This window comes from Anastrepha ludens, chromosome 3, assembly GCF_028408465.1.
Source record: "Anastrepha ludens isolate Willacy chromosome 3, idAnaLude1.1, whole genome shotgun sequence".
In the NCBI taxonomy this organism is placed as follows: domain Eukaryota; kingdom Metazoa; phylum Arthropoda; class Insecta; order Diptera; family Tephritidae; genus Anastrepha; species Anastrepha ludens.
In genome coordinates this window covers 117425608-117438764 of record NC_071499.1, presented here as the reverse complement: position 1 = coordinate 117438764, position 13157 = coordinate 117425608, and the positions used below count along the sequence as shown (strand labels likewise).

At 36.8% G+C, this 13157-nt stretch overlaps 1 protein-coding gene across 1 annotated transcript in view; it reads left to right on the top strand.

The window, feature by feature from the left end:
* Positions 1-13157, top strand: part of LOC128858877 (muscle segmentation homeobox) — an 87160-nt gene that overhangs the window by 51982 nt on the left and 22021 nt on the right. The window contains exon 3 of the mRNA XM_054095430.1: positions 9169-9956. Within this exon, the coding sequence (XP_053951405.1) occupies positions 9169-9956 (788 nt within the window). The remainder of the gene's footprint in view (positions 1-9168; positions 9957-13157) is intronic.

The following is a 13157-nucleotide window of genomic DNA, read 5'->3' as shown; positions in this document are numbered from 1 at the left end:
TAAACAAACGCTTGCATTTTTTTTTAATTGCGACAATTTTTCATTCTGCAATAATTTAAATTCATAAACTGAAACTGCATGAAGTAAGCTGTGAGCCAGCCACCACAACCTAACCTAACTTTGCTACATTTTTCTCTATAAAACTAGTTTCTTACCAACCAGCATCCAATAAGCAACATTAATGCCAGCAACTTTGCCTTTTTAAAATTTTCGCTATTCATAGCACCGTCACCAATAATGCCAATTTCTGTGTTGCAACAGTTTATTTATACCTAAATCACCCACTTTCACTCCTTCATTGCTAATCAATCAATTTGTGTTCACAATCAAAAGCACTTCTTAACGAAACCAATTAGTAGGTGACTACAACACAAAAAGCTCCACAATCGCACGCCACTTTCCCCTACTGATTGAATATTCTAGCACACGTAGCCGTCACACTGTGCAATGGAAGGGGCTAATGCGTATCGGTCGGTGAGCAAGCGAGTGCGCAAGTATGTGCTCGAGTCTGTAATACGAGTGTATGAAAAAGAGTGTGTCCTATTTGACCACAATGCAATCCACACGCAAATGTCATTAGAGACGCATCAATTAACAGCAAAAACTGACCACCACACTTCGTCTCTGCGTTGTTGCCTTATCGATTGCTTTCCTCTCATACATACATACATACATGCTTTGTGAGCGCACATTCGATGCAGGAGTATTTTATATAGAGAAATAATAATTCAATTAGCAGTAGTGAATATTGTCGTATCACATAACTTGCAATATTTTACTTTTTGTTCGCTTGAATATTTGTGAAGTTGCTGCCATCACCATTTTGGTTGGCCTCTCCGTTGACATGCGATACTTTTTTTTTTGGGTTCATTTAAGAAACTAGTTACGTGTATTTACCTAGAAAATTTTCTTTTGTTCTCGCCCAAGCAATTAAATCACACCAATCATCGAAACTTCCCGTTTTTCTTCTTTTTTTTTTTTTTGTACATTTTCTATAGTTCTAGTTTTGTTTTCATTTCATTTGATTACTTACTTTCGCTGTTGGCTATTAATCCTGCCTATAAGCGTGTTCTTTTCATACAATTAATTGTTCAATTAAGCAATTTGCTTTGTTATTGTGTTGAGCATGGAATGGTTGAGATTTTTCAAGTATAGATATTTGGAAATGTGATACGGTGGCGAGCAGGAATTTAGAAAGCGAAGTTTATGTTTGAGTAAATGCAAAAAATATTGAATTGCAGTTTTCTTGCATTAAATCTTTGAATAATAACAATGAAAATATGGTATTTCTTACTTTTATTTCCTGGAAACTGATGCCATTTGAACATTAACTGGAAAAACTTTCTCTGAGCGAATTTCCTTTTTATAATTTCATTTCCTCACATTCCTCTACCTTTCTTTAAGTTGCCTTTGCTTGTCTTAGTTATTTATTCATTAATCAAACACACAACCAAAGGTTATTTTACTTATCTTTACTTTTGGTTTTAATTAGTTTTATTTGCCCTTCCTATTTACATATTTGCAATTATATTATATATTAATTATTTAAATTATTTTAATGAAATTTTAATTTAAGTTTCTTGTATTTTATTTTAATGGTTTATATACAAAAGAGCGATTTTTCCAGAATTTTTTCCGAGAAAACTTTTAAATTTATTTTTTTGCGTTTTTCTTTTTTCCAATTTATTATGTCAACCTTCGACACTTAGTAATTTTTGTAACAATTATGGAAATATAAGCGTAGCATTAAATTATTATTTAAAGTATATTTCTTTTTACATCATAAGACGGATAATGCATATAAGAACTATATAATATGACATAAAATGTAGAACAGGTTGATATTTATTTTAGTGATGAAGTATCTGCTAGAGCTGTTGGAGTTATTCGTTTTAGTCTTCATTTTTGCAGTTCTGAATGTGGAGTTTTCAGCATATCTTCGTTTGTGTGTGTTAGTAGTCTGTGAATATGATTTGTGCTGCATTCTCAAATGACGTCTTCCATAAATTTAATTTTAAGGTCCCTATGTATATCGTCATTGGCTATGCGTTTGAGATAGTCCTTAGGATTTTTGATTGTAGTCGTTACAATATTTTAAGGTTGCTCCCCATAGTTCGATGACATATTTCCAGATTGGAGTTATAAGAGTTTTGTAGATTAACAATTTATTACCAAGTGAAAGTCGCGAGTCGCTTCGAAGTGGCCAGTAGAGTTGTCCGAATCTGTTTTAACTTCATTTCTCTTTTGAAGTGTTTGCTCCTTCCAGGCCACTTTTATATCAATTATTAAGCCTAAATATTTGGCTTTTGTATCAAATTTTATGACTTTATTATTTATAGTCAATATTTGTGGATCACACTTTCCGTTTGTGTATATTACTTGGATATTTTATCTGTGTTAATTTCGATCCCCCATGTATTGAACCAGGCCAGCGTAGTCTTAAGTAGTTGTTGTCGTTTATTTGTGGCAACATTAATGTTTTTGTTAGAGCTCATTAAAACGGTGTCATCAGCAAAGGTTGCAATCATGCTATCGCCACTTGGGCAGGGTATATCATGTGTATAGATACAGTAATGTATAAGAGCGGTCCCAAACCGCTTCCTAGTGTAACACCTGCTTCCATCGTAGTACATCAGAGCATTCATCCTGATACTTAACATAAAAATATATTTCATTAAGGTAACTCCGCAAAAGTAGATAATGACGGAAGTATTTTTTTTTTTAATTTGTGCAATAGTCCGGGATGCCATATACTGTCAAAAGCCTCAACCAAGTCAAGATAGACTGCGACGCATTAATTTTTGTTGTCAATTTCCTTTTGTATTTTGTTTGTTACTCTGTGTACCTATTGTATCGTTGAATGTTTTCCCCAAAAGCCAAATTGATGAGAGGGAATGATGTCGTTAGATTGTATTAGGGGATAAAGGCGGTCATAAATCAGTTGTTCAAATAGCTTCGACAAAATAGGCAAGAGACTTATTGATCTAAAAATTTGTACACATATTATGTTACCTTTTAACTGTATTTTACGACTTAGTAAAAGTAGTATTAGTAAAAATATTTATTTGGAAAGGAGCTTCAGCTGATCTGCGGCAGCTCCTCTCAAAAAAAGTCGTTTTGCGGTGACCACTATATCTCTGAACTGGATTTTCTGAAATTAAAAAACCAAACAGATTCAGTTAAAGTATTGTTAAATCTAGCAATTAATCGAAGGAATAAGCAAAATAAATTTTTTGACAAAATGGCGGTTTCTCAAAACAAAAAATCGATTTTTCTCAAAAATTTCGGCTTTAAATTGTTTATATAAAAAAAAATATTCATAGGTGAAAAAACATCTTCAATTAATTACTAAAAAATATATTGATGAAGCTCGTGTTAAAATTTGAGACTAATCGATTTAGCCGTTTTCGAGTAACGTTGGTCACCGACTTTCAAAACTCCATTTTGAGAAAAACGCGTTTAAACTTTGAAAAGCACTTTCAAGCACTCTGAAAAGCCTTTTCAAATTTGCGTGCAACATCGAAAATATTCACCGGAACGATATTAAATTTTCGGTGTGTATTCTTAAATATTTTTACATTAAGAAAAAAAATCCATTTTTCGAAAATTCTAGCTGTATATAACCCCTTAAATAAATGTCATTATTTTTTTATTACTTCTTTTTTTTGTATTTTATTTTAAGTTGTTTTATTTTATCGTAGTTTACATTGGTTGGTTGGTTTAAGGGTGACCCCGCATCGGAGTGCCACATAGACCGCAAGTTGGGTCCATTGTGTTGCCCTAGAGCTCATTATATTATATGATTTCCCCACCTAACCGAGATTTTGACTATAGATTTTGGTCAAAGATATTAATTCGTTTCGAGAATTTAATGAGAGATTCGATTTTCAGGTCCGAGAGTACTGAAAGATTGTCAATTGTTGGAGAGCCTAGAAGAGCGAGTCGACTTCTGGCTGCCGGGACAAGTGCACAGCAAATGCCTGCTCGATACTTCCTCATCTTCGTCCTCGCAGTATCTGCACAGGTCGTTTTGAGGAACCCCGAGCCGGCGTGCGTGAGTGCCCAACAGGCAGTGGCCGGTGATAAGAGATATTATATGCCTTAGTTCGTGTTTCGAAAGGCTTATAAGGGTTTTTGTCTGTTTCAGATTGTAGGATGGCCAGATTTGTCTGGTCGTAACGCAAGTAGTTTCCACTCGCCACCTCCGATCAGCAATGCTGTGAAATTCTCGATCAATGAGCATTTTACACGTTGAGAGCGGAATGTGGATTGTGGGTAAGTTACTAACATTTGATTGCGCAGCTCCAGCTCTTGCGAGCTCATCAGCTTAGCAGTTACCTTCGAATCCACTGTGACCCGGTATCCAGATAACTTGGACAGAATTCTGAACACTTATCTCGTTAAGAGATAAGAGACAGGATCGAACCACATCTGAGTGGGTATAAGAGGAGCTGAATGCTCGAACGGCCGCTTGACTGTCAGTGAAAAAGCGGATATCCTCTAGATAGTTTTCTTTTCTAAGATAGTTTACATTAATCTACAATATTTTTCTTCGTTTTAAGATATTTCATTTTATTTTTTTACTTTATCTAATTTGTATTATTTTTATTTTGGCTGATTTTATTTATTTTTTATTTGTATTTCAATTTATGCTATATTTACTTTTTTTTATTGTATTTTGATTTATTTATTTTTAATTTTTTCATTCTTAATTTTTTAATTTTATTTCTTTTATTTTATTCTACGTAAATTATTTTATTTTTTATGTTTTTATTTTAAGTTAATTTTTATTGTAGTTAACATTCTTATATTTTACTTCATTTGGTGTATGTAATTTTACTTTTTATTTTATTTTACATTTGATTTTTTTTTTTTATATTTTATTTTTATACTTTTTGAGATTATTCGGCCATCAAATTTTTCGCGCAAAAGAGCTATTGTTTCGTTAGCTGTGTGACAAGTGCACATCCATATCTTCCAATTCGGGTCATAAAAAGCTCGTTATCATGTCACGATAGCGAACACTATTCACAGTAACTGCCTGACCGGCCTCATTTTGGAAAAAATACGGCCCAATTATGCCGCCGGCCCATAAACCGCACCAAACAGTCACTCCTTGTGGATGCATTGGTTTTTCGGCAATCACTCTTGGATTATCATTCGCCCAAATGTGGCAATTCGGCTTATTGAAGATGATTTTCTTCGAAAATTGGTCATTAACTGTTGCCATTTCCTGCCACCATTCTGACCATTGACGACTCTTGAAATGGTTAAGAAGCTTTAGTTATTGAGTCAATTGCACCTTGTAAGCGTGTAAATGCAAGTCTTTATGCATAATGTTCATCAACGACGAGCGTGAGAGGTGCAATTGTTGGGCACGACGACGAGTTGAGGTGGACGGCTCTTCAACCACACTATCGCGAACAGCAGCAATATTTTCTGCAGTACGAGCTGTACGAGCATGCACTGGTGTTTTCACATCTCCTACAGACCCGGTTTACTCAAACATTTGCACAATTTTTCCGATTGTACGCACATTTGGACGATTAAATTGACCGAAAAAATCACGAAGTGCGCGATATGCATTTTGATTTGAACGCCCATTTTCATAATAAGCCTGAATAACTTTAATGCGTTACTCAATTGTGTATCTTTCCATGGGTTCTAATTGAGTTAAGATGAAATTGAAAAATGTCAAATGAAATGCAGAAAAAAACTTGACGTTTAGGTGTGGTTCACATGCAACATCGGCCCTTGAAATTTAATAACATACTATTCTATTTTTTTTTCTTCGTAAATAATTTTATTTTTCAGTTTTTTGTTTTATTTAATTTTTCATTTCACTTTGTTTATAATTTTATTTTGTTTATTATTTAATTGAATCCAATTTTTTATTTCATTTGCTTGTATTTTATTTCAATTGATTTTATTTTTCTTCCTTCTTTATTTGTATTTCATTTCATTTTTTTTATTTTATTTATTTTCTTAGGTTTTTTCATTTATTTTATTTAACCTATTATTTAATTTTGTTTTAATAGACTCCTTTTTATTTTTATTTTTGTATTTCTATTCATGTTACTTTATATTGTTTTACTGTTTTTGACTATTTGACTTTATTTTGATTTAACTTATTTTACTTTTTTCATTTTTTTTTACACATATATTGCAATTTTTATTTCATTTTTTATTTTACTAATTTAATTTTTTATTTCCTTTTTCTCATTATTTAATTTTATTATTTATTTCAAATCAGTTTAGTTTAATTTAGTTGATTTTAGTTATTTAAATTTTAGTTTGTATTACTTTATTTTATTTTGGTTTTCTTTTTCATTTTATTTTATTTGAAAATATTTAATTAGGTTTCATTCAATGTTTTTGTAATTCTTTTGCATATATTTTTATATTTTGTCTTTATTTTAAATCAATTTAATTAATTTTTTTATTTGATTTGATTGTAATTGCTTTAATTTAATTGTTTATTACTTTATTTAAATTTTTTTTTTTCATTTTATTTTAATTAAAATCCCTTATTTTTTTAATTTTTATTTAGTTTTATTTATCTTTTTTATATATTTCTTATATACCCCTTTCTAATTATACTCCTTTTATTTTAAATTATTTGGTTTTGTTTTATTTTATCATATTTTTTTAATTAATACTTTCTCTTTAGTTTATTTCCTTCCCCATTTGATCCTCACTTGCTTACCAACATATTTTTAAACCTTACAAATCATCATTCACAATCTGAAATACATGAATAATTTTCCATCTGATACAAATGATTGGCTCAAATTGAATTACAAAAGTCTTGTATTTCTTATCCACTCAAATTTAACAAAAATTGGAAAAACACATTGCGGGTAACAGAAAATCAAATTAGGCTCAGTAAGCACAAAATACACAAACTCTCCATACGCCTTGATGTCTTATCAGCAAAACAATGGACCATAGAAAAGGTGCCTTCTGCTCTCTCAATCCATTTCAACATAATTTGATGCGATCATTTTGTATTTCCACAAATATGTGCGTACGTATATATGTATGTATGTGGCTTGCAATGTGGCTAAACCACTTAACACCCTAATTGTCACAACACAATGAATACAATAAAAATACAGCCTAAAGCATAGCTGTACCGCACACAACAACAATTTACCAGCCGCATACAATAAAAGCCGTTGTAAATTACTTCGCGGAATTCTGTTCTGTGTTCTTTTTCTTTTTGGGGCATACACAAATGCGAACGAAACGGTAACTTAACCCTTCAACGTACATCCACATAAACATATCCAACAAACATTTGACATTTGCGAATTGTCGCGCACCTACCCATTCATACAGGCACACGCAATCGCTGCTTGTCAATCTACTTTTGGTTGAATAGAGTTTGGAAAAACATTTGTCAAACGTGCAAAAATTCGCTGACACTCGTTCACACTCGCACTCTCAATATTCAGTTACTCACTACCGCTCGCATGCGCTTTTTCACCAATTGGCTTGCCGTTATGCATACGAGTATTTATCGCATGCGAGAAATCACACAACTTCCTTCAAATCAAGGCGCTTGTATATGTGGTTTGTATGAGAGTGTTAAGGCGTTGGTGTGTGAGTGTTCATTGGCTTGAGTTGGCTTCTTGAGGAAATGCGATTTGCGAAATCTTCTCTTTGTATAGCTAGGCTTGACATTTACACACATGCATACACATACAACAATTCGAACAGCCCGGTAGGAAAGTTGTAGTCAATGAATTTCGAATAAATATGTCGAAACATTGTCACCACTCAGCTACTGTTTATGTACACAAATATGAGCATTCATTTCGGTTTCATTTTAAATTTTAGGAGTATTTTGAAATTCCTAAATATATTCCGGGAACTTTTTGATCAAGGTGATATACGAGTACTTAATTATGTCTGAAATTGCACGCGCCTTTCATTTTATTTAAACGAGAGTAATCTCTGTAGTCGCTTTTTCCAACAGGGTACCTTTAGAGTTTTATGCTGTATGCAAAAATCTAAGAAATTCCGCCAAAAGGCCACTTTGTTGGCAGCTTAAGACTACAATGGCAATACAGACATTCAAAAATCCACATACAATTTGCCGTAAGAAACCGCATTAGCCAAGAACACCTTGTGCTGCTCAGAAAAAAAAACTCCAAGGATCAACACATATGTGTGTGTGCATGCATGTGTGTACCCCACCCGAAACCTAAGAAATATGGGCGCATTCTATTGTGACAGTCAGCCGGCATAAAGGCGTTTGCAGATAAAGTTGTTTATGCCATTTTTTTCAGACACTCAGCAGAAAAACTCTGAGTTGAATAGAATCGTTTTTGTATTTTTTTTTCGGGAAATAAGGCTCAACTTTCCAAACGCTCAGTCCTTTCTTGTTTCGAGTGCATGAAAGCGAGAAAATGGGCGAGCGTGTTGGTATGCCAGCCAGCCAGTCAGCCAGCGATTATTTGAAATCTGCATCGGAAATAGTTTAAGTAAATTATAACTTTACCTTTCGCCTCACAAAGGGACTGTGTCGTGTGTGTCTGCTGTGGTATTTAATGCCAATTATGGCATGTGAAATTCGATATACGAACAGGGATGTATTTTTGTATATAATATATCTACATACGTACTTTTTTATGCACGCTTGTTGTTATTGTATTAGGGATTATTTAGGGATTATGCGTGTACGATTTCGCTTGAAGTGGGCGATTTGTGTGCATTTCTTGCCTGTTCCACTAGGATTTATTTGTCAAATTAAGTGGAAACCTTCGAGTATCGGGAAAGTGATTTGACAATTGTTTGGCGTTTAGTGTAGGGAAAGGGTTACCATGAATTAAATGTGTCAAATTTGACACTTCAGTATCATTAAAAGCGTTGATGGGAAGTAAATAAAATAATTGGTTTAAAGGTTTAGTTTTAATGAGCAGCGCGTGTGGGTTGGTATAGCGTTCACTTAACGGTTAAATGATTACAGAAAAAGTACTCAGAAACTTGTGTGTATACAATTATCTCTACGCCTTCCTTATGCCTTTATCCACTACTCACCCGCACCCACTTTTGTTTAAATTTCCATTCCACCTTTGCTTCGCAATAACAAACATTTATTTTCAATCACAAATTTTATTTAAAATATCTTTCTCTTTTCCTAACGCCATTCACGCCGCATAGAACAAGCCGCACGTGGCGCCCAAGACTACAGTAATAGCCTAAACAACAACAACAACGATGATATACATTCGCCCAGCAAAGCGAATTCGAGTAATGGCTCGAACGGCAGCAGCAGCACCTCACACATGTCCACAACGAATGGCAGCCTAACTAGCAACAACAACAACAGCACCGCATCCTCAAATGGTGGCGTTACGAGTAATGGCAACAGCAGCACCAGCAATAACAACACCTCACCTTCGGTACGGCCTACACTTTCACCCGCTGAACATGCCGCCGCCGCTTTAGCTCATCATGCTGCTGCAGCTGCGGCAGCACACCATGCGCACTCACATCATCACCAACATGGCCACCATCCGCATGCACATGCACACGCCCATCATGGCCATCATCATCCGCATCATGCACACCACCATCCACATGCGCATCACCCGCACGCCCATCATCCGCATGCGGGCGCTACCCATGAGGCATTCCTGAACGGTGCTGCTGCGGCGGCGGCGGCGGCTGCTGCCATCGGAAGTGGCATGGCCGGTGCCGGAAGTGTTGTGGGCGCACCTAATGGCCTGCTCGGACACGGTGGCGATCCTAGTGCGCTGCTGGGCGGTGCTGGTGGCGCTGGCGGTTTGAGCAGTAAAAAGAAGAATAAACGGCGGCACGGGCGCACTATATTTACGAGCAATCAATTGGAGGAGTTGGAGAAGGCCTTCAAGGAGGCGCACTATCCAGATGTGAGCGCACGTGAATTGCTTTCGATGAAGACCGGCTTGGCTGAGGATCGCATACAGGTGAGTGTGTTGTGTGTGAGCTTCCCAGCAGTGGTTGCACTAGTTTTCCTGTTTTTTTTTTGTATTCTCCTTTCATTTCACTTTATTACTATTTTATTTATTGTGATTGATATGGTTGCACCTCTTCGGGGTTAGTGGAGATATTTAATTTACCTGCCAGCCAGCTAAGCTGTTGTGTGATGTTTTGTGTAGCCAGCAGCGCAGCAATCAATAGTGAATTGTAGAGGAAATTTTATTACATACTAAAGTGCTTTATGGGATTTTTGTTAGCTCACGTTCGTACGAACTGATTGCAGTGTTGCATTAGATAGTCATAGATTTCGGAAAGTGTGATTCGTTGGCTGTGTGCGGAGGATTACGTTTACTGCGGCTATAAAAAAGAAACTAGCAGGAATTTTATGGCCACCGCAGTGAAAAGGTGAGCATACGCAAATAAAAAAAGTTCTAAAAAGGATTTAGAAATATTAAAAAAAATATTTTTTTTTAATAAAATTAGACTCTTCACCTAGGTAGGTAGGTGGAATGGTTGAAGTGCCAGTCTGGTACTCCTCAAGTAGCACTAAAGCGCCGTTTTGATACCATTATGAGACCTCCAACAGGCACATATCTACAGCCAGCCAGAGCTGTTGATATAATGGAGAAGATTAATGGGATTTAGGTTGGCGCAATGCCCCAGACTGTCGAAGAAAGGGACACCCAGTGAGCTTAAACGTCTTGCTGCCAAACCCGGACATTTACCGAGAAAGTGTGCAACAGTCTCCTCCTCAGAAAAGGTCCCCACAGCTTCTGCAATGGGGGTTAAATGGTAATCCTAGCTTTTCCGCGTCTATGCCCATCGTCCAGTGACCGGTAAACACAGCTACGAGTTTGGAAATTGAATGGCGAGGAGTCCAAAGAACTTTCTGAGTCCTTCGTATATCGTATTGGAGCCAAAGGGTTTTCGAAATATCACATAAAGGAAGGGGCTCCATCTTTTCTGCGCTTTCCTGAGAAATAATTTGTGCAGTTCCCCGGTTCCCCAACTGTCAGGGGGATGCCGATGATCGGATAGGAGGTCTCTGAGGCCAATTCAGACCCCTTCGTGGCAAGCTCATCAGCAATTTCATTTCCCTTTATGTTCCTAAGTCCTGGAACCCAGATCAGAGAAATGTTACCTGCACACCCAAGAGATTTGATCCCCTCCTTACAGGAGTTTACTAATTTCGTTCTGCACCATGGCATCGTCAGAGTCTTAATCGCGGCTTGACTATAGGGGAAAATGTTAGCATCTCCCTCACTCCCGCGTTCCCTAAGCATTTTGCATGACTGCAGGATCGGAAAGACTTCTGCTTGAAAAGCACTAGCAGTATTCGGCAGTTTAAAGGAGATAGATAAATTGGCTGATTTAGAGAAAACCCCTGCTCCGACTCCCGATGCCATCATCTTGGAATCGTCAGTGAAGATGGAGGTCCTGGCTTCGGTGCAGATTTTCCACTCAATCCAATTCTGCCTATTTGCAAAGATTGCCCAAGCACGACGCTCAAACTCTAGTTTGCGGATAGAGAGATCTCTTCGAATTTCGGAGAAATATGGTGTTAACTGCCCGAAAATGCTACCATCTCTTCACCTAACTTCAAAACAATTTTCTTGTGCGCACGCATACGCATGCAATTAAATTTGTATTTAATTCAAAATCTGCCATCAGCGAGCTCTTACGCAGCCATTTACCTCTTCACTTTGTTATGTACTTCAACTTATGTAATCTTTTTTTCCATTCAAAAGAATGCACGCCAGCACAATTACCTCTTATAAATTTAATTATATCAAAATGCTGGGGCATCCACAGCGCCGGCGTCATTAGTATTACATGACAGCGCTCCAATACAATTGGCATGTGTCAAACGCAATGCAAAACTCGAAAGGAGTTTCGACACATTCTAGCAAACTTTTCAGGTACCGAGGTTTTCAATACCTTTGCGCACCCGATTGTTCTGATTTGAGTGTCACTTGAAGGATAATTAAAATTGTGCATTACTTGCCATTTGTATATTTGAAAGTATGTTTGAAACCTACTTTATTTTTCTCGAATTGGGTTTTGTTCAAAACAATTCTTCTGTCTAAGTGCATTGGCAAGTGAACAAATGCATTTGATAGCAATAAGGGAAGATAGAATAGAATAGAATAAAATTTGAGGTTTGCACTTCGTCTTTACGGTCTTTTGTGTCTTCTATTCATCACAACACCTCATCTAAACCCAGTTCCTTTATTAAACTTAAGATTGCGCTGGCTTGGGTTGAGCTTATATGCCTCTCTTCTGGCTGCATTTGGCCAAGATGTCTCAACCTTCTTCACGTTACAGCGCTACATTCAAGGAGAAGGTGCATTGGAGACTGCGATTTGGAAACGAAAAGAGTCAGTGGACTATAACCCAATTCTGTGCTGATGACTGCGCAATCTGCAAAAGCCTGTGAGAATGCCCGTGAGGATTGTTAATTTACCCTCAAGGAGGGTTATGAATTTCCTAAACCTCTTTTGAGGTTAAAGTTTCCAAGAAAAGGTATTCTCTACAGGCTCCGGCACTCGAAGTGTAACCAATTAAAAAGGTTTGGTTTGGAAAATTACTTTTATTCAATTCAAAGTAAAAAATGTGTGAAAATAATTCAAAATTAAGAATCAATTTACTTTTGCTCGATATGCCCACCTTTTGCCTCGACTATGGCCTTGAGACGGTCCTGAAACGAATCGCAAGCTGCACGAACGTGACTTGCAGGTATTTCGGCCCACTCGCGGGCAATGGCGTTTTTCAACGCCTCGAGACTGGTGAATATTTTAGCTCTCCAAAATGGCCCAAAGAGAATAATCCATCAGATTCGCGTCTGGTGAATTTGAGAGCCATTGCGTGGTCGTTATGAAGCTCGTTGTTTTTTTAGCCATTCTTGGTTCACTCGAGCTTTGTGAGACGGTGCCGAGACCTCTTGAAACGACCATGGTCTGCCCCCAAAATGTTGGTCTGCCCACGGTTTCAAAGCAACCTCCAGAACACTTTCCCGATAATATTTCGCATTTACCTTGACGCCAGGCTCAATAAAAACGATGGGAGTGAGCCCATCTGCGGTTACAGCGGCCCAAGCCATTACCTGTGGCGCGTGCTGCCTCCGGGTGGCCAATCGATTACTCAAATTCTCGTATGAACGGTCGGTCAAATGAACACTATCGTTTTTG